The sequence below is a fragment of the Cervus elaphus genome, chromosome 9, assembly GCF_910594005.1.
Source record: "Cervus elaphus chromosome 9, mCerEla1.1, whole genome shotgun sequence".
Lineage (NCBI taxonomy): Eukaryota > Metazoa > Chordata > Mammalia > Artiodactyla > Cervidae > Cervus > Cervus elaphus.
Genome location: NC_057823.1, coordinates 7,838,774 through 7,866,314, shown reverse-complemented (window position 1 = coordinate 7,866,314; position 27,541 = coordinate 7,838,774). Strand labels below are relative to the sequence as shown.

The window sequence follows — 27,541 nt, the reverse complement described above, 5'->3', positions numbered from 1 at the left end:
TTACAGGGTGCTGACAGCTGTGGAGACGGCCTGTAGGGCCTTGGGGTGGGACGAGGCCGGCAGGACCTGGCTGGCTGCCGCAGTGGGGACCTGCCTCTTGAGGGTGTTGGCACTTGATGGGAGCAGACGGGTGGTCAGCTGTGCGGCGCTGTCTGCCTGCTGCAGGTAAAGAGCGTGAAGCCGTGCCTGAAGCAGCTGCAGCAGTGTATCCAGACCATCTCCACACTGCACGATGATGAGATCCTACCCAGCAACCCTGCCGACCTCTTCCACTGGCTGCCCAAGGAGCACATGTGCGTGCTTGTCTACCTGGTGAGTCCCTGCAGGGGCTGGAGCCTGACGGCCCAGGTGAGCGAGGAGAGGGCCTCGGTGACCACCACCATCTGACCTTGTCGCCAGGTGACGGTGATGCACTCCATGCAAGCAGGCTACCTAGAGAAGGCGCAGAAGTACACGGACAAGGCCCTCATGCAGCTGGAGAAGCTCAAGAGTAAGTCAGGCTCTGTGGGGCCCGGTGGGTCAGTAGCCCCCTGGCGGACAGCCCGCCCATCGCTGCCAGTGCTGGGCCTGGAGGACTTTGAAAGACTGCAGCCTGGGTCTCCGCCCCATGGGTCTTGTACCCCAGTTGGCAGATAGGGATGATCAGGTTCAGGCAGAGCCATGCCAGGCCTGGATGGGATCCTTGCTCCCCAGGGAGGTTGGGTGAGTACTTGTAGCATCTCTGTCCTATCGCCCTCACTGCACAGACAGTCATGAGGGTTAGTGGGGCTCCACCGGAACCTGCAGGGACAGCAGTGCTCAGCTGAAAAAGGCGGTGGCTGCTTTTGCTGTCCGTTACCAGTACTGTAATGTGGATTGTGCTCAGGGTGAGATCGGAATTGGAACTTGGCTGACAGCAGATCCTCTGGGGGTCCTAGGTTCTTCTGGGTGCTTGACAATCCATCCTGGGTAATTGAGGACCTTTGATTAGTGGGAACCCAGAGCCCCATGTGTCCCTGGCTGGCTTGTGCCCCGTTCACCCTATTCACTCCCTGCGCCCTTGTCAGTGCTGCTGGGGAGGAGCCGGGGAGCCAAACTTCGCAGGAACTACTGTTCTGTTCTTTCAGATGAGTTGGGAAAGTGCTGTCTGGTTCCAGTGTGAGCACAGCCTCTTGGAACAGCCAGAAGCTGTGGTCCCCACCCCACCCCACCCCCACTGTTGTCTGAGGCTGTTGCACAGTCTCCCAGGCAACCTGAGCATTTCTAGCACCTGTGGTGCCTAGCGTGCCCTTGAGCACTCAGCTGGGTCGGGGCAGGGGTGCAGGTTGAGGATGGAAGACAGATCCCTTTAAGAATTTCTTGCTCTTAAAGTACTCTGGTCATCAAAACCTGGCTATGAACCTGATTCCTCACCTGGACAGGGAGATGGAACCCCTTGCTTGAGGGTGCTGTGGGCACCAAGTAAGGTGACAGATTAGGTGCTAGGCCAGTGCCTGGCAGAGCAAGTGGGCTCAGACTCAGGTAGCTAGCTGAGGGGCTGGTGTGGCAGGAGGGCTCGAAGCCCGCAGGAGGCAGGGGCGTGGGTCAGTGTCTCCTCGGTGGTCTCCTCCCGCACCTCGAGGGCTCACACCTGCCTCTCGCCCCCAGTGCTCGACTGCAGCCCCATTCTGTCCTCCTTCCAAGTGATCCTGCTGGAGCACATCATCATGTGCCGGCTCGTCACAGGTCACAAGGCCACCGCGCTGCAGGAGGTAGGCCGCCGGGGGCCGCGTGCACACAGGGCAGGGAGGCTGGGGGGCCGTTTGAATTTTCTGGGTTCTCAGGGTGTCACTTGGGAGAACGTAACCTGGTCATCCATGAGCCTTAATGGACATAATCAGAGGTTTTTACCTAAAAGTTTTTATGCCCAAGGAACGTGGGGTCTGGAGTTTTCGAGTCTGCTGATGGCAGTTCTAGCACCCCTCCTGCCCAATGATTGTAATCCTTGATGCCCACCTTCCTGAGAGGGCATGGGGACCTTGATAAGGATGTGGGTACTATGTGACTAAGACACAGGTTGCCAAGGGAGGAGGCAGAGAACCAGACAAGGGTCAGCATCATTACAGTGGGCACAGCTGCTGGGATTTTATGCCCAGGTTAGACTGGGCAGTATATGGGTACCCCCACTGGCTTTGGGGGCCTCTTCTCAATGCTGCCAGGGCCCTGGGTCCCACATTAAAGTGATGTCAGACATGCTTTCCCTGCAGATCTCCCAGGTCTGTCAACTGTGCCAGCAGTCGCCCCGGCTCTTCTCCAACCACGCCGCACAGCTGCATACACTGCTGGTGAGTGCGTGAGGGCTGCCGACCCCCAGCCCCACCCCTGTGAGTAACCCTGTGATCAACACCCCAGGCAGGACTTAGAACCTTCGCCGTGGACTTCATTCTGACAAGCGTCTCATCAAGTCTGAGTTGACTCAGGTCTCAGGAGGCAGGAGTAATGAAGCATGCCATCTTGCTCAGATACAGCTGGCTCAGTCGAGTCTCTTGTTAGGCTCACCCGGGTGCAGCTGTGTAGCCCTAGGCAGGCTGCATGTGGCTCTGAGCCCTGGGCACTGTCTTCTCCTAGGGCCTGTACTGTGTCTCTGTCAACTGCATGGACAACGCCGAAGCCCAGTTCACCACAGCTTTGCGGGTAAGGTGCCGGCCCTCACTTTATGGGGCAGGAGGTGCTTCTCAGTAAGGAGTCGGGACAGCAGCCACACAAACTGTGGTCAGTGGGTGACTCAGCAGCATCCAGCCTGGTGCTGCGTTTATCCAGGGCTTCCTTTGTCAGGCCTTGTGCTGCCCGGGTACCGACAGGCCAGCACTGGCAGCACAGCCTGATGCAGCATAGCTGTGGGCACGGGGGCTCCTGGCCACGCTGGGGTGGGGCTTCCCCAGCTAACTCAGGAGGGCAGCCTCAAGGGGGTTGTCTTGAGCCAGGCACCTGCTGGACATGCCCTGGTTAGCCACTTTGACTGAGGATTCCCAGTCCTCCCCGTGGTCCACCAGGTGATGTTGACTTGTGTCCCAGCTACTTGGGCCCTGGTGCCGCTCACTCCAGTGGTGCTGAGACCTCCCCTCATTGCCTGTGGCCCTCTGAAGGTCTCTTAGACACACCTGCATCCCACTTCTTACACAAGTTGCTGCTGCTGCTTTGTTTCAACATCAAAATTCCCAGCAGATGGTGTATGCCACCAGGGGTCCTGTCCACCAACCTGGGGGGGACGTGGTACAACCATAACTTGGATCCAGACCCCTCATGACACCAAACATATTTCCTGTGGTCCTGTGACAAACATTGGAGCATCTTTGTTCAGATCAGACAGCCCTCTGGATCTCCTTGGCTCCTGCCAGGGTCGTTGAGGTGGTGTTTGTGCTTCGTAGACACTCTCGGCTTCTTACACAGTTGCACTTGCTGAGCCCCGTTTAGAATGCTCAGCCCCACAAGGTCTGAGCAGTGCTCAAACCACTTAGATTGGTTCCTCTCATGGCCATTCTCGTTCCCCCAGAAAAACTGGGGACGGCAGTCTGCCTACCGCCAGCCATTAGCAGAGGAACCAGCAAGCATGCTCCTCTGCTGTGTTTACACACACTGGGGTCTTGGGGTGACCACCTGAGGTGTGGGGGCCGGGCACTCAGGTGCTCAGACTGAGACAGCAGAGAATAGAGCAAACTGTGGCGTGTTCTGAGGACAGGCTCTGGGGTGGCTGGCTGCGCTTTTCTGTTTCCTGAGTTTCCTATAATGCAGATGATTGTTTTATAATGACAAGAACTAACAATTTTGTTGTCCTTAGGTTCAGGAGGCAGGGGTGTGTATGTGTGTTTGGAATAAAAAGAGTAAGAAGATTCCAAGGTAGCTGTTGTGGAGCGTTTGGGTGGCTCTGATGCCGCCAGGCGACCCCCAGGTGACATGACTGCGCCCAGCCTGGCCCCCTAATGCCCTGTGTCTCCCATATTCCAGCTCACCAATCACCAGGAGCTGTGGGCCTTCATCGTGACCAACCTGGCGAGTGTGTATATACGGGAAGGAAATAGACACCAAGAGGTAGTAGGTGACATGCTTCATGTTTGGTATCCTTTCTTTCAACTCTTACTTGGAGGGGGGTGTGTGGGAAGTGTGGTCCTGGGCACCAGCAAATCTCTCGACCCTAGGGTATTTGTCTTCCAACAAAGTGTCCCACCGAGTGGAGCATGGGTGTGACTGGGGAGAGGCCAAGTCTAAGACAGAAATGTTTCCATAGCAAATTAACACTTCTCTCTACTGAAAACTAGCCAAGCATTGAATCCCTTGGGGAAAAAAGAAAATTTCTTCTACCCTCAGCTATCTGTTCTGGCTGGCTGTCGGTGAGGCCTCTTGGCTCAGTTACGAGGAATGACATCGTGGGTCCTGTCTGCATCAGGCCCCTAGGTGTTCTGGTGCTCCAGCCTGCTGGAGCAGGGAGGCGGGCGCCAGAGCTTGCCTCCCAGGATAAGTACCTCCCACCAGGTTTCCCGTGTGACACCCCCTTAGCCCTGCCATTTCCCTCCAGCCTGGAGCCCTCTGGAGTGTCTCAGATCAGCCACTTGTCTCTACGCCTGTGGCCTTCATTTTGTAGTTCAGGCCACTGTCGTCTCTTGGCTACAAAGAGAGATGGCCCTGTACTCAGCTGATGTCACACATAATTGGTTGGTTTGAATGCTTTGGGCAGAAGGCCCAGTCCAGCTGCTCCAGTGGCCTGAGAGCATGGCAGGGTAGGGGCCTGAGGGCCTGATGTGATCTTGGTGGGTCTCAGAGGAGTTTGGCTCCCTTTGTCTCACCTCCACCCCCACCACAGTGTTTGCCTCCTGAAGGGACTACGGGGGTTCTGGGCACAGCCACAGCCCGCTTCAGCCCTCATCCCCCAACCCGCCTTCCCCTCCATACATGAGCCAAAGGGAGCTTAAGATGGCAGCAACGTTGCAGGTTCTGTCCCTTCCGGCAGGTTGCACTCAGGCATGGGATTAGAGGTACGGGCATGTGCCATGAGACTGGGTTAGGAAGTTGCAGGCAGCCCTAGTCATTTACTGGAATACTGGGGCCAGCCCTTCTCATTTTTAGAAATGCAGAGTTACCCTAACTTGCAGACATTTCTTTCACAGCTGTACAGCTTGCTGGAGAGGATCAATCCAGACCACAGCTTCCCTGTCAGGTAGGCAGCCCCAGGCCCCAAGCCCCACTTGACCAACTGTCTTACGCTTTCTCTGCTCTTGAGGTAGTGTGAGCGTCTATGGGGCCCCAGACTGCCTGTGTACCCCAACACCCCCCATCTTCCCACCCAGTCCCCATTTGTAAATCTGCTTTCATTAAAACTCACTAAGGTGTGATGCTCCACTCTCCCCTCAGCTCACACTGCCTCCGAGCAGCGGCTTTCTACGTGCGTGGGCTCTTCTCCTTCTTCCAGGGACGCTATAACGAGGCCAAGTAAGTACTGGAGAGGGCAGGTGGCCCTGTACCTGGCACCGCTCGGTGTTTCTCTTCCCCCAACAGCACGTGCCCAGGCCCCCTGTTCCTGCCCTCCCCACCCTCCCCCAGGTGGTCTCTGCTCAGGGCCCCGAGGCCACTGCTGCCTTTTCTTCCCCGAAAGCCCTCCCAGTGGGGCCTCAGCATCTCTTCTTCTCACAAAGGCGTTTTCTGCGGGAAACCCTGAAGATGTCCAATGCAGAGGACCTGAATCGGCTCACAGCCTGCTCCCTCGTGCTCCTAGGTCACATCTTCTATGTGTTGGGAAACCATAGGGTGAGTGTCAGGGGCCAGGCTGAGGGGCATAGGGCCAGGGTGGTGCTCAGTGGGGTGGAGGTGGGTGAGGGGAGCACCTAGCCAAGTGCCTCCATCCCGTTCCCTGCAGTGATCCTATCTCAGTGACCTCTCACCCCCATAACCCTTCACCCACACCCTGCTGCTCCCTGAGGCTCAGACAGCCTGGGCAGGCAGGGCTGAGGGAGCTTTGAGTTCCTGAAGGGCGCACCTCCGTGGCAGGCAGGGCCAGTGTTGGCCTCTGGCAGTTGTCAGGCAAGGCCCAGGGCTCAGTGGGGCTAGAGCTGCTCAGACTGCCCAGAGCCGGCGAGGCTGAGGGCAGGGCCCCTCCCCTGTGTTAGTATGTGGGGCTGAGAGGTGCATCCTCTCAACCACAAACGCAGGGATTCCACCTCTGCCCGTCACACGCAGTATCCTCAGGGCGCCCTGTGTTTACCCTCACCAGCCGTGTCCCCCTGCGCCTGGTCCCCACCCATGCCATCTGGTCTCGGGTGGGATCAGTTGATTTCTCAGTCTCCCCATCTGGGGGTGTATGAACATCTCGCCTACCCCAACCCATTGACCTTACAAGCTCTTTAATTTTTTAAGAACATGTTTGTCAGTATAAAAGATGCTATGGTTATCCTAGAAAGTCTGAGAAGCAAAGGAGAAAATCCTTGCGTGTCTTGTGTCTTCCAGCTCTTTTCATTGCCTGCCTCTGTCCAAGCCTAAGTTTTATCAGGCTGTTTTGTAATTTTATGTCTGGTCTTTCTCTGCACCACTGTGTTGGGGCTTTTTTTAATGGCAGTGAGAATTTTTAACTGGCATCAGTTCAGTGATACAGCTGAACTCACTTTAGCTGTTTTCAGGACAGGGAACACAGGCCCATAAAGTTTTATCTGATCAAACCCCAGAGCTTCTAAAGAATGAGTGTTTTTAATAAGCCCAGTGCCTCTCCCCTCCCCACAATCACCTGACAGGCATTTTGCGAGGCTCGCATGCCCTGCAGCTACGTCCTGAACCCTGGCAGGATCAATACCCTGGAAGGAGGGTCAGCAGTGGGTTCTTCCTTCTGAGCGTAGCTCCACTCCTTCTAGAACACCTTGTCGTGGTACTCAGGGAGCACAGGGAGCACAGTGGCCTCAGGGTGCATCCCGGGGTTGGGCAGGGATGAGGGGCTCAACATGACACCCCCCTGAGTTCAGGCTGCCTGCCTTCTGTCTCGGTGCAGTGGTGGTGATTACCTCATTGCCAGCTGAGGAGTTTAATGTCACACAGCCCCAGACTGCGGACCCAGGCTTAGCACCTAGACCTCGCTGATGCTTGTTTGTCCAGAAGCTTCCAGAAGCCACCTTCAGTGGGGCAGGGTGGGCAGAGCAGCTCTTCAGCTACAGCTTCTGGTGTGTGGCGGGGCAGTCCCGGAGCAAATTACAGAGCTTATTTGGAAACCTCTGTTGCTTCCTGGGGCCATCAAGAGCCCCCAAAGCCAGGCACCGCCTCAAGCAGCACTAGATCTGTGGGAGATACCGCCTGCCCTGGGCCTGCCAGGCCACAGCATACTTGGGCATTAAAGTTTGTGGGTGGCCTCATGCAGGACCCCTTTCAGGATAACACCAGTCTTCACACCCAGGATCTGCGGAAACTGAGCTGTTGTGGGGAACTGGAGCCAAGGGGACTCTCCCTCCCAGCAGCTCCCTCTCGGCCCCAGGCCTGGAAGAGGAGACTAGTTTTTCCTGTTCTGCATTCTGAGGTCTTAGGAGGCCTTGGTTCAATTTTGAAAAATTTTTTTGAGACCCACCTGGAGCTCATCTTGGAGGTGCTGGCCAGGGTGGGCAGCATGACGTCACTGGGCTTTTGTGTCTGTGGAGGCGCCCCCCACACAACTGTGGCTGTGTGGGACCGGGGCCTCAGGAGTTGGTTTAGAGGATTTGTGTGTCTCTGGGCTGCATGCCAAGTGTGCCCCCACACACACTGCACGTGGTTGCCACGTGAGGAGCTCTCCCAGTGTCACCCTGATCCCAGCATTCAGGCCAGTAGGCTATGGGTCCTGTACTGGGTGGAGTCATTGCAGAGTCAAGGATGGGTGTTCACAGCCCGCAGCAGCTTTCACTCAGCTCATCCTGAGGGCTGAGGGATGGTGCTGTTGCAGCTGCATTGTGGAGTCAGGGTTCAAGGGTGAACACATGCTGGTGCCCCACAGCCCCATGTGTCTGAGGTGGCCTTCCACAGGAGCAGGCTTGTATGTAGAAAGACAAAATTCTTCTCTCTTTTGACCAATAGTCCTAATTGCTCCCACCAGGACAGACTGCTGCTTCTTCCCAGCCTTGAGACCCCTGAATCTGTATTTATTTTTAAATTTAATTGTGTTTATTTATTCATTTTTGGCTACATTGAATCTTCGTTGCTGTGCACAGGCTTTCTCTAGTTGCAGCAAGCTGGCTTCCTGTTAGGTGGCGTCTCGTTGCAGAGCATAGGCTATCAGGCCCATGGGCTCAATAGTTATAACTCCTGGGCTCCAGAGGGCAGGTTCAACTGTTGTGGCATGGGCTGAGCTGCATCGTGGCATATGGGATCCTCTCAGACCAGAGATCGAACCTGTGTCCTCTGCATTGGCAGGCAGATTCTTAACCACTGGATCACCAGGGAAGCCCCTGAATCTGTATTTTTAATCGGCTCCTGAGATGGGTCCAGGGCTGCCTGCCACCAGTGCCTTTTTCTTTGGTTATAAAGACAAAGGTACATAGAGTTGCCCGTGACTGTGCCCCAGCAGGGAGGCACATGCAGAGCCGAGGAGTGGGAGCTGTTTCTTTTCCCCCAAGGTAGTTGAGGAGTACTTTCAGAGAGGGTCATTTGAGATAGACTGTATGATAGGAGTAGGTATTTGCCAGGCAGCGGGCGGTCACAGGTGGGCCCAAGCTGTCCCTGCCCCCAGTCTCCGCGCCTCCACCCCACCCCTGACTCTTCTGCTGCTCTTGGTCAACAGGAGAGTAACAACATGGTGGTGCCCGCCATGCAGCTGGCCAGCAAGATCCCAGACATGTCAGTGCAGCTGTGGTCATCAGCCCTGCTAAGAGGTGAGGAAGAGATCGGGGCTTCTGAGCAGAGCAGAAGTCTAGAGGGTCCTAGGCCCTGCTGGGCCTCTGCTTTAGACTGGGCTTCTGCAGGCCACAACCCCAGTTCTAATATAGTCTCAGGCTTCTCGAAAGGCTCTTTTTGAGGTCAGTGGGCTCATTTGTGCAGTGAGATCTACACAGTCTGATTCTGACTCTTTGGGACCCACAAGGCAGTTCTTGGCATCTGATTGGGCAGTGAACCCTGGCACTTGGCCTCAGTCTCCTCCCCATGAATGGGGACCACAGTCCTCCGTATCCAGCAGAACAAGCCAGGGTGCTCTGGGCACAGAAAGGGTGCTCAGCAGGTGTCACTGCTGCTCCACCATTTACAGATTGTGAAACCAGGGTCCACAGACTCACCCAGGGTCCTGGCGAGGAGGTAGAGGGCTGACTGTTCTCCTCTGCAGTGGACTCGGTGCACTCATTCCGCCTTCCTGCCTCAGAAGTGAACACTAGGTGCCCTGCGCCCTGCAGGCTCCTGGGTGCCCACAAGCCGGCCAGGAAATCCCTGGGAGAGCCACATCCAAGGGAGCCCAAAGGACTTTCACTGCCCTCCCAGCCCTTATATCTGCCCCTGTGGGCCTCACTGTTCATCCACCTCCAAGGACATAAGACTCAGAAACTTGGCTGTTGGCAGGTGGGCTTTGCTGACCCTGACACAGGGTTTAGGGCAGGTGACATGCCAGGCACACAGGAATCCACTGGGGGAGCTGGGGTTTGACTTCAGGGCTCCACCCACACCTGAGGGGAGGGCATGGGGCAGTGGCAGGCCAAAACTGGCCCATCCTTTGCATGTACCCCCACCCTCACCCCCACCCCCAGACCTGAATAAAGCCTGTGGGAATGCCATGGATGCCCACGAAGCCGCCCAGATGCACCAGAACTTCTCGCAGCAGCTACTTCAAGACCACATCGAGGCCTGCAGCCTCCCTGAGCACAACCTCATCACGGTATGGGCCCAGGGTAGGGGAGACAAAGTGAGGGTGCTGGGTGGCTCCTTGGGGCCAGCTTACCTGACCAGCAGCCCCCCGGGGATGCGCTTCCTGAGGAACGAAGTGCACCCTTGGCTACTGTCTTCCTTGCATCTCTCCAACAAACCCTAACCCAGCCTGGCCTCAGGAGCCCCCCTTGGATGGGCAGGAGAGCTCCAACCCAAGTGGGTGATGCAGGCTGCTTCCTGGGGGCCCTGACCAGCCTGAGGAGGACAACATTTCAGGCACAGACATGCGGCCCAGCAACCCCCTGCTCCTCCCTAGGAAGGACCTCACCTGTGTGTTCTCTTTCCCCGCAGTGGACAGACGGCCCACCCCCTGTGCAGTTCCAAGCTCAGAATGGACCAAACACCAGCCTGGCCAGCCTCCTGTGAGACCCCTGGACGGGGCCTCTCAGCTTCTCCAAGCCTCCGTGGTGGCCTGGTGTGTCCCTGACTTCCACCCAGATGGCACTTGAGCTTTCCTTGGAGACGTGCTGGCGTGGCTGTCTTCAGGCTTCTTTCCCGACTGTCTCCAGAGCACCCAGGTCCCTGGGGAGCGTGGAGGGCTGATTCCTGTCCTCCCAGGAAGGGCCAACTGGCCATTCTTGCCAGGTACCAGGAGTCCGAGTGCTGTGGCTTGCCATTGGGATGTTGGAGCCGACTTTGCAGAGCCATCCTTCACAGTGGATTTGAACTGCCAGTCCTGCTTCCATGTCTGAGTCATATCTTCAAGAGAGTGTCTTGGTAGGGAAGGGGGTGTTGGCCGTCAGCCAGGTCCTGACCCTGCATGCACGGGTGGTTGGTGCCACCGAGGTACCACATGACTTCCACAGGCCTCTGTGCTGGGCCAGAGTGTTTCCTCTGCTCATGGCAGCTTCCTGCGCCGAGAGGCAAGATGCCAGTTTCTGACCCACAATTAGAGGGAAGAAGTGATGGTGCCTGCCAGGGACGGAAATGCTTGTCTCACCCCAGTGCTTTTCCTGACTTGCCTTTCTGTTCAGCATCCATCCTTTTGGCAGCTGGGGCCTCTAGCTAGGGCTCCTGGGGGACCCCGGAACTTGACTTCTGAACATCTGCACCTTGACTGGACTCACTGTCCAGCTGTGGGAGTGCACCTGCTGGTGGTGATCTACGAGTGTGCCTGTGTGTTGCTTCCCAGCCAGAGCTGGTGCCTGGAGCTGAGACGCCTGTGTCTGTTTCAGCCGCCTTCTGCCGGTCAGAGTTCATAGTGGAGGGTGGGAGGGACCTTTCTCATCCCAACTCAGCTCTGCCACCTTGCAGCAGCCATTCCCTTTGTACCCTGCCCTGTTTTTAGAGGGGAGGAGGAGGAGAGCTACCTGCCTTGGGTCTCGGGACAGCATTGTAACCTCTTCCTGAGCTGGACCCCGGGAGGCTCTGCCAGGCCCAGGCAGCCGTTTTTGGTTCTGTGCTCCTCTTGAACAGTCAAGGAGATGCCCCGGGTAATGGTGACATTGGGGGCCGTCACGGCAGCAGCCCGACCACATTTGGCTTCCAGTGCCTGGGAGGATCTCCCTGATGAGGGTGGTGTGCGGTTTTGCTAGTTATGGCTGCTTGTTGATTCAAGTCTTGTTCCCTAACACTGTGAAAGCTGCTTCTCAAAGCCTCAGTGTCTGTGACGAAAGGAATGTTGGGATTGCTCAGGTCAGCCGCTTGGGCCCCAAGGCCTGGGTGTGCCTTAGCCACTAGCAGGGCTATCAGCAGACCTCCTTGTTCTGGGTCACTGCCCACATCAAGGCCCTGCTGCCCTCTTGGGGGCCAGCAACAGGCATGCAAGTAAGCTACTGAATGAAGGGACAGGCTGGTTGAAAGGACAGGCTGGCCAAGATTTGTTCCTGGGTCACTTGAGAGTCCAGCCGTGTTCCGTGCTCCTCGGGGCTGCCCCTGGGTCTCTGAGGCCTGCAGAGGTGGTCTGCTGCCTGTTCATGAGCTGTCCCCATCTCGTCTCCCTCCCCCTTTGAGGGTCCCCCCCACACAGGTCCTCTTCCACCAAAGGGACAGAGCACCTGTCGCTACAAGTTGCACCTGCTAGCCTGGACTCCACACTGTGCAGCCTCTCCAGACCCACATTTCTTCAGTCCTGCTTTACGTTGTTTGAGTATTTATTTAAACCTTTCTTTGCTTCTAGGGCATTTTGTATGTAGAGCAGTTGAAATAAGAACCTCAAAACTTAACGTCTTGTCCTGATGTTGAAGTGCTTTTAGTGACCACTCTGTTATCTATGTATGTGTAAAGTTAAGGGTAAGTTCTTAAGTTTACAGTTAAAAATTCAGTACTCGATATTTAATGTTCCGCTCTAGCTTTATGGAAGCCAACCCGCATGTACATGCATGCGTGCAAGCTTTGAACTTCCCCTTCATTGCAGCACCTTTTAGCTACATAAAGCTGTTGTAAATACCCTCCTGTAAGTCCAAATTCAGTGCCTCACGGTTTCTCAATCGTAAGAATTTAAGACACACTGCACACAAGCCGCAGAGATACATTACAGCCAGTGACATATAACTGGGTGTTCAGAAAAAACAAAAACTCCAAACCCTTAAGCACACATGGGGTGTGAGGGAGTAGCAGAAAGATTGCTCTTGCAGGTTCATTGTTGAAAGCTGTCAGACTCCCTTTTGTGTGCCTCCCGCTTCTTCCTGTCAGTGGTGGTGGCCCTCAGGTCCTGTGGTTCTGAGGATGCTGGTCCAGGAGGTGCCGGTTCCCTCTCAGACACATAGTTGGACCCACACAGTCACCCATGGGGGAGGCCAGGGTCCTCCCCCTGGGGTAAGCACTCCCCATCCCACTTATTGGGAACACAGGCAGGGAAATCCAAAAGGGCTGTCTGGCACGGTGGATGAAATGTGTTGGTTGCATCTTCTTTGTTTCCTTAGAGGGTTTTTTAATGTATGTTTGGCATACTGTCTTTTAATGGATTTTCAGTGTCTTAAGTTTTTAGCAGCCTGTATTTTCAGCTGGTGCTTTTAATCACAAAAAAATTTTTTTTGTAAATACAAAGCATTGTTTAAAAGAGCCATAGAACATAGCATCTTGTTTGTAGATTTCATTTCCTATGTATTCAAAGTAAAATAACTTGCAGGAGCCGTCACTCACTGCGTCTTTGTTGTGCGTGCGCCCCTCACATGTGCCCTACTGAAGACTCTAAGCTTCCACAGCCAGCCCGCGGGACCCCAGGGCCTTCTGCTGTAACCTACAGGGCATGGAGATGCAGAGCCCCAGACCCTGGACAGAGGACCTGGTGGATACCTGCATCTCCTTCCCCTCTAATGATGATGTTCCACAGTCCAGCCCTGCTTGAGGGAAGGGAGCCGCTGAGACACGGCAGGAACAGCCCGCAGCCCTGCCTGTTCCTGGCTCTTGCCACAGACCAGACTTCCTTGCATTCCCACTGTCCTGTGTTCTTAGAAAACACACGGGTCAGCCTTCATGTGCCTGGGGTTTTTTGTTTTTCCTTTGTGAGGTGAAAGTCATGTAAAATTTAATGTCTACAAATCAGTGGCATTCAGTACATTTACTGTGTACAACCAGCACCTCTGTCTAGTTCCAGAACATTTTCATCACCACAAAAGGAGACCCCCATCTTCATTAGCAGTCATTTCCATTCTCTTTCCCCAGTCTCTGACAACCACTAATCTACTTTCAGTTGCTATGGATTTGATTGATCTGGTCATTTCACATAAATGGAATAGTGTAACATGTCCTTTTGTGTCTGGCTCCTTTCACTCAGCTTCATGTCTTCAAGACTTTTCTACACGAGAGCAGGTATCATTGCTTCATTTCTTTTTTATGGCTAAACAGTCTGTTGGATGATGGATGGACCACATTTTACCCTGTCACCATTGATGGGCTTTGGGCTGCTGCCCCCTTGTGGCTCTTGTGAGTAGTGCTACTATGGATGCATCTGTGCATTTACTTTGGCATGTGTCTGCAGTTCTCTTGGGCCATGCTTTTAGCGCAGGGATAGGACCATCCTGCCACCCTTGCTGTATCAAGGCCCTTGTGTTGCTCTCATCCCTGTGCCCCAAGAGGATGCCCAGGTGGCCTTGAGTGCTCCCTTTTAGGGGCACTTCTGAAGATGCCTTTGGGCCACAGTCCCCAGGCAGAATTGCTGGCCACTGGATGTGTGAGTGATTCGACACAATGCAGAGAACACACTTGGGAAGCAGATGATAGGAGCTCAGCCAGGAGGCATCCACGGCTGAGGGGAGGGCAGAAATGGACCTCACAGAGGCTCGCAGGTGGCCAGGGCAGCTGGCCCAAGGATCAAATACCTGGGAAAGGTATCATTACTAGTCCTCGATAACATTCATCCCCAGTCCTCAGAAATCCTGCCGGTCACTCTGCCCATTCCTGGCCATCTTCTCCCGCTGCCTGAGGCCCAGTCACGTCTCCACCTGGAGGCTGCTCCCTGAATGGTCCCAGAGTATTCTGTGCTCACTCGCACCTGTCCCCTCGCTAGGAGTACTCTCCTTGTGGTTGCTGGGTTTCACTGGGGAACGTTTTGGCATGGGACAGCCCAGAGGGAAGGACACGCGGGCTATCCCTCAGCAGGTCCGGCAGGTGCCACTGTGGACACCTGCCTACCGCATTCGCAGTCACCGTGGCCGGGTCCCCGCTGACCTGCACCTCAGAGGGGGCCTGGACCTCACAGCCCCGCTGATGGGCTTCTGCGGGCCTGGGGATTTAAAGTGTTCCTCGTGTATTGGCTTCTCCTTTGGTCTCCTCGAGCTCTTTGAGTTGATATTTCCCCACAAAGAAAGCTATTTGGGGAGATTCATGCCGTGTTTCTGTCTGTGCAGCACTTCACACCGCTTCTTCCATTTGAACTACACTGCCTTCTTTCCCTAGTACAATCCCAGCCAGCTCAGAAGTGCCAAGTGGAGGCTGACCCCTGCAAGGGGTCTGAGAGGGGAAGGTGCAATCTGAATTTGGTTTTCTTAGCACTTTGATATCTTTTGATACTTTTTTCAAGGACTGGAAAATAAAAGGACTATTGTTTAGTTGCTAAGTTGGGTCCCGACTCCTTGTGACCCCATGGACTGTAGCCCTGCAGGCTCCTCTGTCCATGGGATTTCCCAGGCAAGAATACTAGGAGTGAGTTGCCATTTCCTTCAGAGGATCTTCCTGACCCGGGGAGTGAACTCACAGCTCCTTCATTGGCAGGCAGATTCTTTACCACTGAGCTACCAGGGAAGCCTAAAGGGACTGTTACAGTGATGCTTTATGAAAAATGTAACTCTTAATGAATTGACTGCTACAACAAATGTAGTTTTAAAAATTGTAACACTCTTACACTAAGGAGTTCCCTGTATGAGGAAAAGCTCGCTGAAATAGATCCTTAGAAGTGGGTCGCTTGGTAAGTGTGTGCTTGTTTTGCTTTGAGTGTTTCTAACTACAATTCTGAATGTCATGTGTCTGCGCAACTTGATGTTCAGGCTCTGTCTGCAGGTGGGTGTGCTCTGCCCAGAGTGAGTGTCTGTGTGGCCCTGGAGGATGTCCTGCTACTGAACACAGAGTTCTGTACAGAGACGCTCCCCTAAAGGGTTAAAGACAAACTGCTCAGAAGTAACGTGAACCGGAAGTAAATCTCCTATCTCATCTCAGTGTCAGCTGCTGCCAGGGGCCTGGTCTATTCCAGCATCAGCCACCAGGGGGCGTGAACACCCCAGTCAAGCGGCCCCACCAGGCAGGGCAAGCTAGCTGGGAAGGCTGGTCTGGGTGTCACCAGACCTCAATGTAGCCTGGCTCTGTCCTCATCTGCAAGGATGTGGGCTGACCTTTACCTCAGGGCCGCTCAGTTCCCCTCCTGTAACACGCGGTTTGGAGAAGCTGATCCCCATGGTTCTCTAGGTGTCAGGGCTACACCATTCATTCCTTCATTTACTCACCAAACATTTGGCACCTACTGGGGGCACAGCAGGAGCCACATCAGAAAAAGTTCCTGCCCTCAGGGAGTGGACACTCTACCCGCAGTGCTACAATAGACCTCAAACAGGAGCGAGTGCTGTCTTGCCTGTGAGAGAAGTAGCATACTGCAGGATGGGGCAAGCAGGGGGCCTGGGGGTAGTGGAGCTCTGTGACAGGCAGTGGGAGGCTTTCCTCAGCCTGCCGGTCAGCTGGGCAGGCAGATGACGTTTCCGACTTCCACTACACAGCCACCGAGACTGTGGGGCGGGAACGGACAGCCCTCCCTTCTGGACACTCCAGAGAGGATGCCTGTGGCATCCTGGAGGGCAAGGGCTGCCACACGTGCCCACCACCTCAAGTCCAGCCGAGGCCTGGATCATGTCCAGGAGGACACTGATGAATGGAGAAAGTGCCTGAGCCCCCTTGTCCAGGGGAGCGACTGAATCCCCAGGCCCCCTCAGGCTCTTCTTCCCCCAACACATTTGGGCCCACATCCCAGACGTGAACGCAGGTGGGACTACAGACAGGGCTGAATGTGAGGCATGGCCATGGGTCAGAGGGTGACTGACAGAGACGGGGTCACCCGCCCCCTTGTGTAACAGGGACTCCCAACAGCAGGTAACCAAGGGTCGGAGCCCTGACATCACCACGAACTAACCAGAGAAGATGCCTCAGAGCTGGGTCCTGAATTCAGGTACTGTAGGCCTGTTGCCTCTGTCATCTGGCTCCCACAAACGGAAGTCCCAGCAGGGCCACACCCAAATCCCTCACTCAGGATCTGTTTTTCTCAGCATCTAGTTTTCCTGAGACCCAAGGCCTTGACTTGAGATTAGTTTTTCTCGGGGATTATTTGCCCCTCCCTGACTTTTCTGGAATAGCCCGAGGCCATGCCTGGGGTTGCCCTATGGGACACCCACATGCCTTGGATACGGAGTACAGGGCCAGGTGGGTTTTGCACGCAGACAGACCCCAGCATCAACTGGGCCCCCAAGGTGAGACAGGAGCCCACAGCTTCTCCTCCACGTCATCTCTCTGGATTCTTCCAACCTTGAAACTTTACCTCAGGTCTCGCATCCACACCCTCCGTGAGGATAATAGGTTGGTGCTGAGCACACTCCCCTCCCTTCTCATGGTGCTTTGGTGGTTTAGTTGCTAAGTCGTGTCCGACTCTTTGCGACCCCATGGACTATAGCCCACCAGGCTCCTCTGTCTGTGGGATTCTCAAGGCAAGAGTACTGGAGTGGGTTGCCATTTCCTTCTCCAGGGGATCTTCCCAACCCTGGAATCGAACCTGGGTCTCCTGCATTGCAGGCAGATTCTTTACCAACTGAGCTATGAGGGAAGTCCCTTCCCTTCTCATAATTCTCATGAAAAAGGCCGGAATCTATACTTGGTCACCCAAGAAACCTCCCCACACAACACGATACATACCTGGATGCAGGGACGTCGAAGGCGTTTTGATCAATGCCGTGTGGGCAGCTAACGAGTTGGGGCACCCAAAGGAGTCACCAGTTCAAAGTCACAATTTGGGGCCAAGGTGGATTTTTGGAGCTGGTTAATCCCTCACTCCCAAGCCACACCAGACTCTAACCTGCATGTCCGACGAGCTCCTCCAAAGGACCCTCCAGTAGGCTGTGGGGTCGTGTGAAGTGAGTTATCCAAACCTGAGCTGACTGACACTCGGGGGATAGGTTTATAACACAGGAGAAGTGGTCATTGATCTGAAATTCAAATCTAACTGGGCGTCCTATGTTTTCAATTGCTAAATGCAGCCACCCTGGAGGTTCAATAACATCTTTGAATAAAAGAATGTAGTCATGAAACCAGAGAGCTGGAAGATTACTGAATCCAAACCAGGAATTTTACCAGTGGGAAACAGAACTCACAGAGCTTTGTAGCATGCTTACTTCGCCCCATCGGAATAAAATCCCACTTCCTCGCCGGCAAACATCAGCTGACCTCTTCCACTTAATCCCTGCCCACCAGCTTGCCAGTCGTTCTCTGCCGAGCACTGCTCCCTTCTGTCCAGTATGTGCATCCCTGGGCTGAATCCTTGTTAAGATTCAGATCTCTCAAATCTACCTGCTCACAAGTCTCCCACCCCTGTCCTGGTCAGAGCCCTTTCCAGTCACTATGTCATATCCCCAGTTACTTTTCTTTTTTTTTTTTTTTTACTTTTCTTTTTATTGGCTGCTCCACGTGGCATGTGGGATCTTAGTTCCCAGATTAGGGATTGAACCAGCACCCCCTGCAGTGGAAGCACGGAGTCATAATCATTGGACCACCAGGAAAGTCTCCCCAGCTACTTCATCAACATCTTTAATGGCTGAAATCGCCTTGTTCACTTTGTTGTCAGTCTGTCCCTCCCCACTCGACTTGCTCACCACAGCATCCTGAACTCCAAGACCACAGGCCTGTGACGGCTCCAGTGGAGAACCTGGGCCCTTGCGCTGGAATTCTTGCCACAGCCCCACCTAGCCCTAAGCTGCAAGCTCCTGGCTGTCTGCATCATTTGGAACAGGAGTGAAGGTTCCCGGACAGGGGGCACTAGCGCAGTTCCCAGACTCCTGCACTAGGAAGAAGATAATTTGTTGTCAGAATGAAGCCAAAGTTGTGATTCGGCCTTGTCTAACCCAAGACATGTAGAAATACCCCTACTCCAAGGATCCAGGAACTTTTTCCCCTCAGGCCCCAATGCAGGGATTTCTAGGGCTTTCTATTTGTTGTTGTTCAGTCGCTAAGTCATGCGGGACTCTTTGCAACCCTTTCTATACTGAAGAGCAATGTTGGGCTAAGGGTGCTCAGTTCTCAGAAACATTCTAAAACAGTCCCAGGTCACTGATTGAGGGGGCAACTTGAAAACTGCCCACCAGAACACTTGGTTTAAAAGATCAGAGTGTGTGATGCTGTGTGTGTGGAAAACCAAAGTGGACCCTGTACATCTGCATGTGCCCAAAAGAACAAAATAAGATGGAGGCGCTAAGTATGCCCTTGCATTCCACCCCCACTGCTCATCCTACTACCCACCCAGTGCCAGCCCCATGCCCGCCACAGAGGAGGAAGAGGGGAGCATCCGTGCTGACCAGACACATTCCTGTAGTTTCTATATGTCTGGGAGAATGTCTTGTCTCCTGACTCTCTTGTCATGCTTCGGCAACAGCCCAGGAGAAAATTCTCATAAAGAGGACCAGGACCTTGGTGAGCAGATGTGTGCGAGGCTGACTTGCAGCAGGAAGGATGAACCTGGCAGGGTCTGGGTGGGAGCCAAAGTCAGGGAACCCTGATGGCTGCTTCCCTGCAGACTGGCGTGGAGGCCTTAACATGGAGGCAGGAAGCAGCTGGGCAGTGACAAAGAAACTTCCCTCACAAAGACACGTGAGTGACCCACGGGGCATGGCCTGTGACTGCCCAGAGCTCCCTGGGGACTCCTGAATTCTACTCAAGACAGGAGATGGGACGCCACCTGCTCTTCCATTGGAGTTTAGAAGCAGCTTAAGTGCAGTGGGTCTCTGTGGACTTTGAGATTCAGGCTGGCTCTGCCAGGGGACTGGCTCAGCTCTCGCCTTGATGCCAAGCTTGCTCAAGTCATACCCTCTCTGCATTCTGCATTTGGGAAATTGAAGATGGACTAGCTGATTGCTTAACTTCCCCTCAGTTCTGACAGTTCTTAACATGCTATTATCTACATGAAGATGTGACGGGGAGAGATGAGCAGGCATTCAGAAAAAGTGGATGACCCAGACATTCATTGTTCAAGTGTTGTGCATTTTTTTTTTTTTGGCCGCACCACGCGGCATGTGGGATCTTGGTTCTCTGACCAGAGATCAAACCCTGCAGTGGAAGCATGGAGTCTTAAACACTGGACCATCAGGAACATCTCCACTGTGTATATATTAAATGTGTGCATGTATCTATTGTAAGTATTAATATTTTGAATAATGTAGTTCTGTCCTTTGGGAATGTATTATCTAGTGGAGAAAGAGAGAGAGGGAGAGAAGGATGAGAGAGGAGGAAAAGGAGGGAGGAAGAGAAGAAGGAAAGAAGGAAAGGCAAGCCAGCCTACATACTCTCTGTAGTTATTTAATATAAAATGTACAAAAATGAGGATTATAAACAGAAAATGTTAGTTATCAATATGCTTATGGCCCTAGTAGGTGGAAAGAGTCTATGAGAGTCAGACATTTTGTTCAGAATTGGAATTTAAACCTAGGTTCTGGCTTTATTTATTTGTGACCCTAGCTGAATAAAAACCCTTGAGCCTCAATTTTCTCCCCTCCAAAATGGGGCAATGTACCTTGATCTCATACAACTTCTGGGAGGTGGAGAGGTAATAAGGGAGGCAGAAGCTGGCTTAGACAGGGCAACAGCCCAGCCAGCCCCATTCAAGCCATGAAGCACGTGCTACTGATTGTAAGGTGCCAGAATATTAACAGATGTTCTTAGGAAAAAGGGCTTCCCTGTTAGCTCAGCTGGTAATGAATCTGCCTGCAATGCAGGAGACCTGGGTTTGATTCCTGGGCTGGAAGATCCCCTGGAGAAAGGAACAGCTACCTGCTCCAGTATTCTGGCCTGGAGAATTCCATGGACAGAGGAGCCTGGCAGTCCATGGGGTCACAAAGAGTCGGACACGACTGAGTGACCTTCACTTTCACTTTAGGAAAAAAGGAAACATCACATGCTCAAGGAGGGTTGTAATATAACATAACAACATGTATTAACAATATGAAAGGCTTGGCCAAATTCTCTGGCTGAAAAAAAGCTTTTTTTTTTAAGCAGGGAAACTCATCATAGAATCTCTACTGATATTTTGAGTCATTCTTTTTTTTTTTTTTTAAAGACTGTTCTTTTTTTTTGTGGACTATTTTTAAAGTTTTTATTGAATTTGTTACAATATTGCTTCTGTTGGTTTTTCTAGCCACAAGGCATGTGGGATCTTAGCTTCCTGACCAGGGATTGAACCTGTACTCCCTGCATTGGAAGGTGCGGTCTTAACCACGGAACCACCAGGAAAAGTCCCTTGAGTCATTCTGATGTCTCCTGGAATTCAATGTGGAAAATTTTGCATTAATCAATGTAAGATAGCATTCTTGAAGAAAGCATCCAGGAAGAAACTGTAGTGAAAAGAAGGGGCAAGTAGAGGGCTTAAAACATTAAGTCAGGATTCAATCTTTACCTTTGGTGATGGAGGTCATTTAAAAAATTTTTTTTCTTCCTGATTTATAAAGTAATACAGTCTCCTTAAAAATCAAAGTTTTTTGAGTAGGGGTGTCATGTGGTCCATGATTTAAGAGAATCAGTCTAACAGTTTGCACGTGGTAGGTAGTCCAGGCATCTGTGGTAGAAATGGAACTTGAAAAGAGTAGATAGAAAAAGGAGGGCTTCCTCAGTGGTCCAGCGGTTAAGGATCCGCCTGCCAATGAAGGGGACATAGGTTCTCCGCCCACCCCGCCAAACCCCGCATAGTTCAGGTGCTATTTGACTTTCTCTTAGGGAATCAGGGGGACATCCTAGGCCAACCTCTTGATTTAGTGGTGTCTATTTCTCTCTGGAAACAGGGACTGACTGTCTTTTTTTAAATTGAAGTATAGTTGATTTGCAGGGCTCCCCAGGTAGTGCTAGTGGTAAAGAACTTGCCTGCCAATGCAGGAGACATAAGAGACACAGGTGCGATCCCTGGGTTGGGAAGATCCCCAGGAGGAGGGCAGGGCAGCCCAATTTGACTTAGCACAGCAGAGAACACATAGTTGATTTACAATGTTGCATTAGTTTCAGGTATACAGCAAAGTGATTCAGCTATACATACCTATACATCTTTTTTTTTTTCAGATTCTTTTCCTTTAAAGGTTATTATAGAATATTGAGTATCATTTCCTGTGCTATACAGTAGGTCCTTGTTGTTTATCTATTTTACATATACTAGAGTTAAGCTGGGCTTCCATAAACTAAATAAAAAAGAAGACAAAAACAATTAAAAAAACAAACAAACAATTTAAAAAAAAAAAAAAAAAATTGGGCTTCCATGGTGGCTCAGATGGTAAAGAATCTGCCTGCGATGCAGGAGACACTGGCTCAGTCCCTGAGTTGGGAAGATCCCCTGGAGGAGGGCATGGCAATCCACTTCAGTATTCTTGCCTAGAGAATCCCATGCACAGAGGAGCCTGGCGGGCTGCAGTTCACAGGGTCGCACAGAGTAGCAGCAACAGGAATTTTAAATTCAGTGTCTGGGACTAAGATCCCCCTAATTTATCCCTCTCCAAACGAACTGACTTATTACCACCCTTCTCCTGGGAGAATCAAAGCTGATTCCAGTGGATCAGCCGAACAGTGCACGTTTCAGTAGACTAGCAACTCAGATATGTGAATCTCACGTGTGTGCATGGTAAGTCACTTCAGTTGTGTCTGACTCTTTGTGACCCCATGGACTGTAGCCTGCAAGGCTTCTTTGTCCATGGGATTCTCCAGGCAAGAATACTGCAGTGGGTTGCCATGCCCTCCTCCAGGGGATCTTCCTGATGCAGGGATCGAAACTGAGTCGCTCATGTTTCCTGTACCGGCAGGCAGGCTCTTTACCACTAGCACCACCTGGGAAGCCCAGGTGGACCTCATAGTGCTTGGCAAACCCAAATGAATTAGGCAATCCAAGAATCCAGAGGAACTTGACTGTGTGTACCTGAACTGCCACTATCACTGAGGGACACTTGTAGGCTTTGATATTCGTGCTTAGTACCCTTCCTACTCATTGTCAATTGGTACTCTTCCTTGTCCAGGACCACGACACCAAGAGAAGGTCTCTGCAGGGTGGCAACCCACCAGGTCCTCATTTTTCTAACTACTGCTGAGGCCTTGCCTTCCTCGCCGCTTGTGCATTCACCTGGCTCAGTTTCCATTTCCCTATTTGGATGTGAATGTCACTTAGCCAGTTTGCCCACATGATTTCCCAGACCCAGGAAGGGACACGCCTTGATGCAGAAAGATGCAATCACTGCTACCAGTGTGGAAAGGAAAGCCCATCCTTGGTATGAGTTGAGTGTTCTTCTTTTCTAATGTCAGAAGCTGTGCTGTCATCCATTTTGGTGGGTCATTTCACTCTCTCCAACGAACGCCATTTGCCTCTGATTCTTCAAAGATATAATTTTCCAGCCAAATGGGACTCTTGTTTATGCTTAGAATTCCAGACTTCATTGACATCTCTTAATTCAACCAACATTTCCGCCTCCAGGCAATGCTTTTTTTTTTTCCCCTTTCCCCAGAGAATCTGAGAAATTCTGTGCATTCTTAAAATAAAAAGGTGAGATGTAATTATAGGGCCTGACATTTTCAGGGATCAGTCTGGAAACTACATAGAGTAGCTCTGAAATATTAATAACCTCACTTCACTTGCAATTTCCCTTTGATAAAGTTAATTTAGGTAGCCTTGACCCTGGTCAAGGCCCCCACTTGCCCTTTGCTTTTGAGTCTGGGGACTCTATTAGAACTATTTCCAGAACCTTCTTACAATTGCCTGAGAGAGAGATTAGGCCCAGGGAATTCTGGGTTCTTACATGACTCTGCCTTGCACAACGGATCAGGGGCACAGGTCTCCCTCTTTCTCATCTTTTCTGCACAGAGGCCAAAACTGAGATTAAAACAGTGCAAGTTTACGATTCAGCCGTAAAGTACCAGCGGGATGTGAACATGTCACAGTTGCCCTCTGGGCCTCTCGGTTTCTCATGTATAAAATGAAGGGGTTGGACAATGAACTGCTCTTTGATCCCAGTTCAATTCAGAACTATAAAAGCACTGAGGGATTACGTAAATGAATAAGGCTGTATTCTTGCTCTCAGAAAGCATCCTGGTTAGTGACTTGAGTGAAACAAAAAGCTCCCAAGTCCTATTGCACACCAGGTACCACAGAAGGCACTTTGAGCTCACAACCCTCAGTTCAACCTTTAGAAAACTGGTGTTCCCTTTTTAGATATGGCTAAGGGAAGTAACTTGGAGTAGGAAATGGTAACCCGCTCCAGTATTCTTGCCTGGAGAATCCCATGGCCAGAGGAGCCTGGCAGATTACCGCCCATGGGATCGCAAAGAGTTGGACATGACTGAGCGACTAAGCATGCATGCAAGGGAAGTAACTGGTCTAGCTAGAGTGACAGGTGTGGGTTTGACCCCAGCTCTGCCAGTCACCATAGTCCAAGGGTTTACTGTCCACCCAGACTGCTTTAGACACTTGTAGAATGTGGCAAGTGCTACAACAGAGGTACAAACAAGGCACTCTGGGAACATGGTGTCTTTATGTTTCCAGAAGTTTCCTTTCCTAGTCAAGGATTCTGTCAGCCTTACCACTTGGGTCCAGGCTGAGCTCACTCAGGGAATCAGGCCCCACAGGGCTCTCTGCCAACCTCCCATCACTCTCTCAGCATTTATTTTTTACTTTTCTCCCAGGAATGTCAGCTCACTTGTAACAATAACAATAATCCTTTCTACAAGGGAACAGTGCTTCAAGGTTTACAAAGCACTTTCACATCCATTATCTCATTTAATCACTTCCTCCTCTACATTCCTAGAACATAGTCTTGGTATCTCTTTAGTATAACAGTCTGCCTTGTCCAATAGGCCTATTTCCCTTTATTGTCCTCATACTGGCTCACAAGTTACATCCTATAATTCAGGTATCCCAGCATCTTGCATATTTCTGTGCATAGGTCGGTGGGGATGGGGCTGGGGTCAATAAAGTTTGCCATATTGAAACCTCAGAGTGTTGTGGATCTTTCTCATGGCTGCCTTCTTCACCCCTTCAATTCAATGGATGTCTGGTTGCTGCAAAGGGTATAACTAGGCTCCCTGGGGATAAATCAGGGGAGGAGTTCAGAACAGCTGAGGGAAGACAGAGGTGAAAGCCTCAGACACCTGGTAGGCCATAGTGATGCTCCAGCAGAGTTGAGTTACTGCTTAGTTTTGTCTGGGGACAGGTGAGAAAAAGGACTGCTTCTTGGAAGGGCCCCACTCAGTAGAGCAGAAAAGTGGAACTGAAGAGCCAGATAGGGGACAGAATTAAGAAGGGCCACAGATTCGACCCTTGGGAAAGAATTGACAGCTGCTTGGAAAAATTCTCATAAAAAAAGAAAAAAAGGGAAGGAGGGCTAAATGGATAACTCATTGGTTGCAGTTCTTAGGAAAAGAGGAACTCTTTCTGCAACACTCAAACACTGCTTAGAAAAAGCACAGGGAGCACAACTCCTTGGCAATTATTGAGTAAAAAGGGTGAGGGGCCATCGGTTTCCTGCAATTTCTCTCCGGAGAGAGGAAGGGTGCTTTAAGTTCCAAGTTCTCCTCTGGTGGAAGGAAGGACTTGCAAGTTATGAATTTCCCAAGTTATCTTCAGAAATGAAGGCCAAGGACATGCAACCCCCACTGCCCCTCAGACTAGGGAGGAAGAAGCCCAGTGGCCACCACTAGGGCTCAGAAAAGAGGCAGGGTATGTTCGCTAAATATTCTCCAGTTAAGGCAGTGGGCCCCCAAATTCTCCTTAGTAAAGGGGACAGGGGCCCGAATCCCTACAAGTTTTCTTAAAACAGAGAGCTAGGGTCCTGAATGTACAAAATCATTCTTATCCTGGCAATTCTCAGAAAAGTGGGCAAGGCAAGAATCGCTAAAACTCTTCTCAGAAGAGGGGCCAGGGGCAAGATTCCTCAAAGTTCTCCTCAGAAAAGGGTCGAACCCGTGACTCTAGTCAGAAGAGAGCCCAGGGCAACGAATCCCCTCGGGAACAAGAGCTGGCCACAGTTCGCCCAGAACCCTTAGAGCGCGCCTCATGCGGCCCCGCCCACTGCCCGGCGTAACCGCCCCACGCCCGCCCGGCCTAAGCCGCCTCCGGTGCATTGTGGGTGGGGCGCCCCTGCTGAGCACTGCGGGGAACCCCCTGCCCAGACAGTTGTCGGCCGTCGGGTAGCCGGGCAGAACCCCCCGCCAGTGTCCGAGCAGCCGACCACAGAATGACGCGTCCTCATGCCCCGCCCCTCGCGGTGTTCCTGCCCCGAAGCTAAAGCCCCGCCCCCGAAGAGCCCTGACTGGACCGGAGGTCCGCTCCACTCTCCCATTGGCAAAGCGCATGTCATTCATCTTGTCCCGCCTCCTCGGGCCCGCCCAAGCCCCCGGCGCGATCCCGAGGGCCAGCCGGCCCGTATGATCATTGGCCGCCGAATGCTGTCCGTCACGAGGCTGGCCACGCCCTCTCCGGGGCGCGGATCCCGGGAACTCTGGCCGGACCTCATTGGCCTGCGGCGCCGCCACTCGGTGAGACGTGCCTCAACCCGGAAGTGTGAGAGGCGAAATCTGCCTAGCAACCGGGGAAGCCGGGCTGCGAAGCGGGCAATTTCAGTGTGAGACGGAGCGGCGAGACCAAGCGGCGGCTTCGAGCGCGGCGCGGCGGCTCCTCCCGCCCGGGGTCAGCGCCCCGGAGCGCGCACGCGCACCCCCGCTGCCCGAACGCGCTCCGCGCCGCCCGCGCAGTCAGTCGGTCGATCGTCCGTCGTCCTGTCGCTGCCGCGGTCGCCGCCGCGGGCGCCACCTGAGGGAGCTGCCGCCGCGAGACCCGAGCGGACGGGATCCGACCCTGCCACCCGAGGCCGTCTGGGGCCCAGCAGCCGCCCGCAGAGGGGCCGAGCAACTTCGGTGAGTGAGGGGCGGACGCCGCTGGTGGCGGGTCCCCGGCTTCCGGTGCCCCGGGCTTCTCTGGGGCTTCCGCTTCTCCGAGGGGGCCGCTTCCATGCGTGGACCCTCTTGTCTGGGGGAACCTGCTTCTTTAAGGGACTCTGCCTCTCTGAGGGGAGCCTCCCTTCCCTGAGGGTGCCCCATCTCTTTGAGGGACCTCCTGCTTCGCTAAGGGGCCCGTTTTCTGAGGGCCCCGTGTCTCTGAGACACCTCCTCTCAACTTCTCTAAGGGGACCTCTGCTTCTCCGAGGGGTTGCTTTTTATGCGGGACCGCCTCCCTTTCTGGGACCGACCCCCATCTTCCCTGAGGGACCGCCACTTCTCTGAGGAGGTATTCCTGTTTCTAGGGGACCCTCCCCCTCAGTTCTCTGGGGGACCCCCACCTCTGTAAGGAGATCCCTGCTTCTCTGAGCTGTTGTCCCACTGTGTACTGTATTCCTTTTTTGCCCTTTTTTAAGGTGTTCTCTACTTTTCATAGGTTCCCCTTCCCCCCTACCTTTCCGCGTTGCTCTCCCTGCTTCTCTGTCCCCACTTCTTTGGGTGACCTCCTCCTTTCCCCATGTGCCTCCCCCTCAACTAATCTGAGGTGTTCCTGCTTCTGTCAGAATCGTTCTTGGAGGTATTCCCCACTTTTTTGAGTTGTCCTCACTTTTGATGGGACCCCCTAACTTTTTGATGAGTACCTCCATTTTCCTGAGGGGGCCCACTACTCCAAAGTGCCCATACGTATGACTGGATCCTTATTTGTTTGAGGAAATGTTTCCCACTTTTCCAAAACAGTTTCCATTTTGTGGGGGATTCCTACTAATCTATGGGTGCTGCAGAGTTTGGAGGGGTCCCTGGCTTCTCCAGAGGTTCTCTTCCTAAAGTGAAATGTCTCACTTTATTAGGCTCCTCACATCCCTGAGGTATGCCTCCACTCTTTCAAGATACCCCCTCTCTGATTGAAGAGGGAATGAGTTTCTTCACTTCTCTGAAGGGTCCCCCTCCATTCCCAGGGGTTCTCCTTCCACTTGCCTGAGAACATTTCCCCTTTCCTAAGGTTTCCCTCCTGGTTCTCTAATGCAAAAACTCTTCCCTCACT

General features: G+C 52.8%; 2 protein-coding genes across 7 annotated transcripts in view; both read left to right on the top strand.

The window, feature by feature from the left end:
- MAU2 (MAU2 sister chromatid cohesion factor) overlaps positions 1–12,946 on the top strand; it is a 34,291-nt gene extending 21,345 nt beyond the window's left edge. Inside the window, exons 8-19 of one of the 2 annotated variants that reach the window (XM_043910831.1) lie at positions 166–312; positions 400–490; positions 1,627–1,730; positions 2,226–2,303; positions 2,587–2,652; positions 3,964–4,047; positions 5,121–5,170; positions 5,365–5,442; positions 5,646–5,757; positions 8,738–8,828; positions 9,690–9,817; positions 10,159–12,946. In XM_043910831.1, the coding sequence (XP_043766766.1) occupies positions 166–312; positions 400–490; positions 1,627–1,730; positions 2,226–2,303; positions 2,587–2,652; positions 3,964–4,047; positions 5,121–5,170; positions 5,365–5,442; positions 5,646–5,757; positions 8,738–8,828; positions 9,690–9,817; positions 10,159–10,233 (1,104 nt within the window). In that variant the 3' untranslated portion in view covers positions 10,234–12,946. Of the gene's footprint in view, positions 1–165; positions 313–399; positions 491–1,626; positions 1,731–2,225; positions 2,304–2,586; positions 2,653–3,963; positions 4,051–5,120; positions 5,171–5,364; positions 5,443–5,645; positions 5,758–8,737; positions 8,829–9,689; positions 9,818–10,158 lie in introns of both variants that reach the window. The other variant, XM_043910830.1, reaches the window with a different exon arrangement.
- A 13,106-nt stretch (positions 12,947–26,052) lies between these two features.
- The window catches only part of GATAD2A (GATA zinc finger domain containing 2A), a 92,782-nt gene continuing 91,293 nt past the window's right edge, over positions 26,053–27,541 (top strand). The window contains exon 1 of one of the 5 annotated variants that reach the window (XM_043910828.1): positions 26,053–26,418. The gene's annotated coding sequence lies outside the window, so the exon portion shown is untranslated. The remainder of the gene's footprint in view (positions 26,419–27,541) is intronic. The other 4 variants (XM_043910823.1, XM_043910827.1, XM_043910826.1 and 1 more) reach the window with 4 other exon arrangements.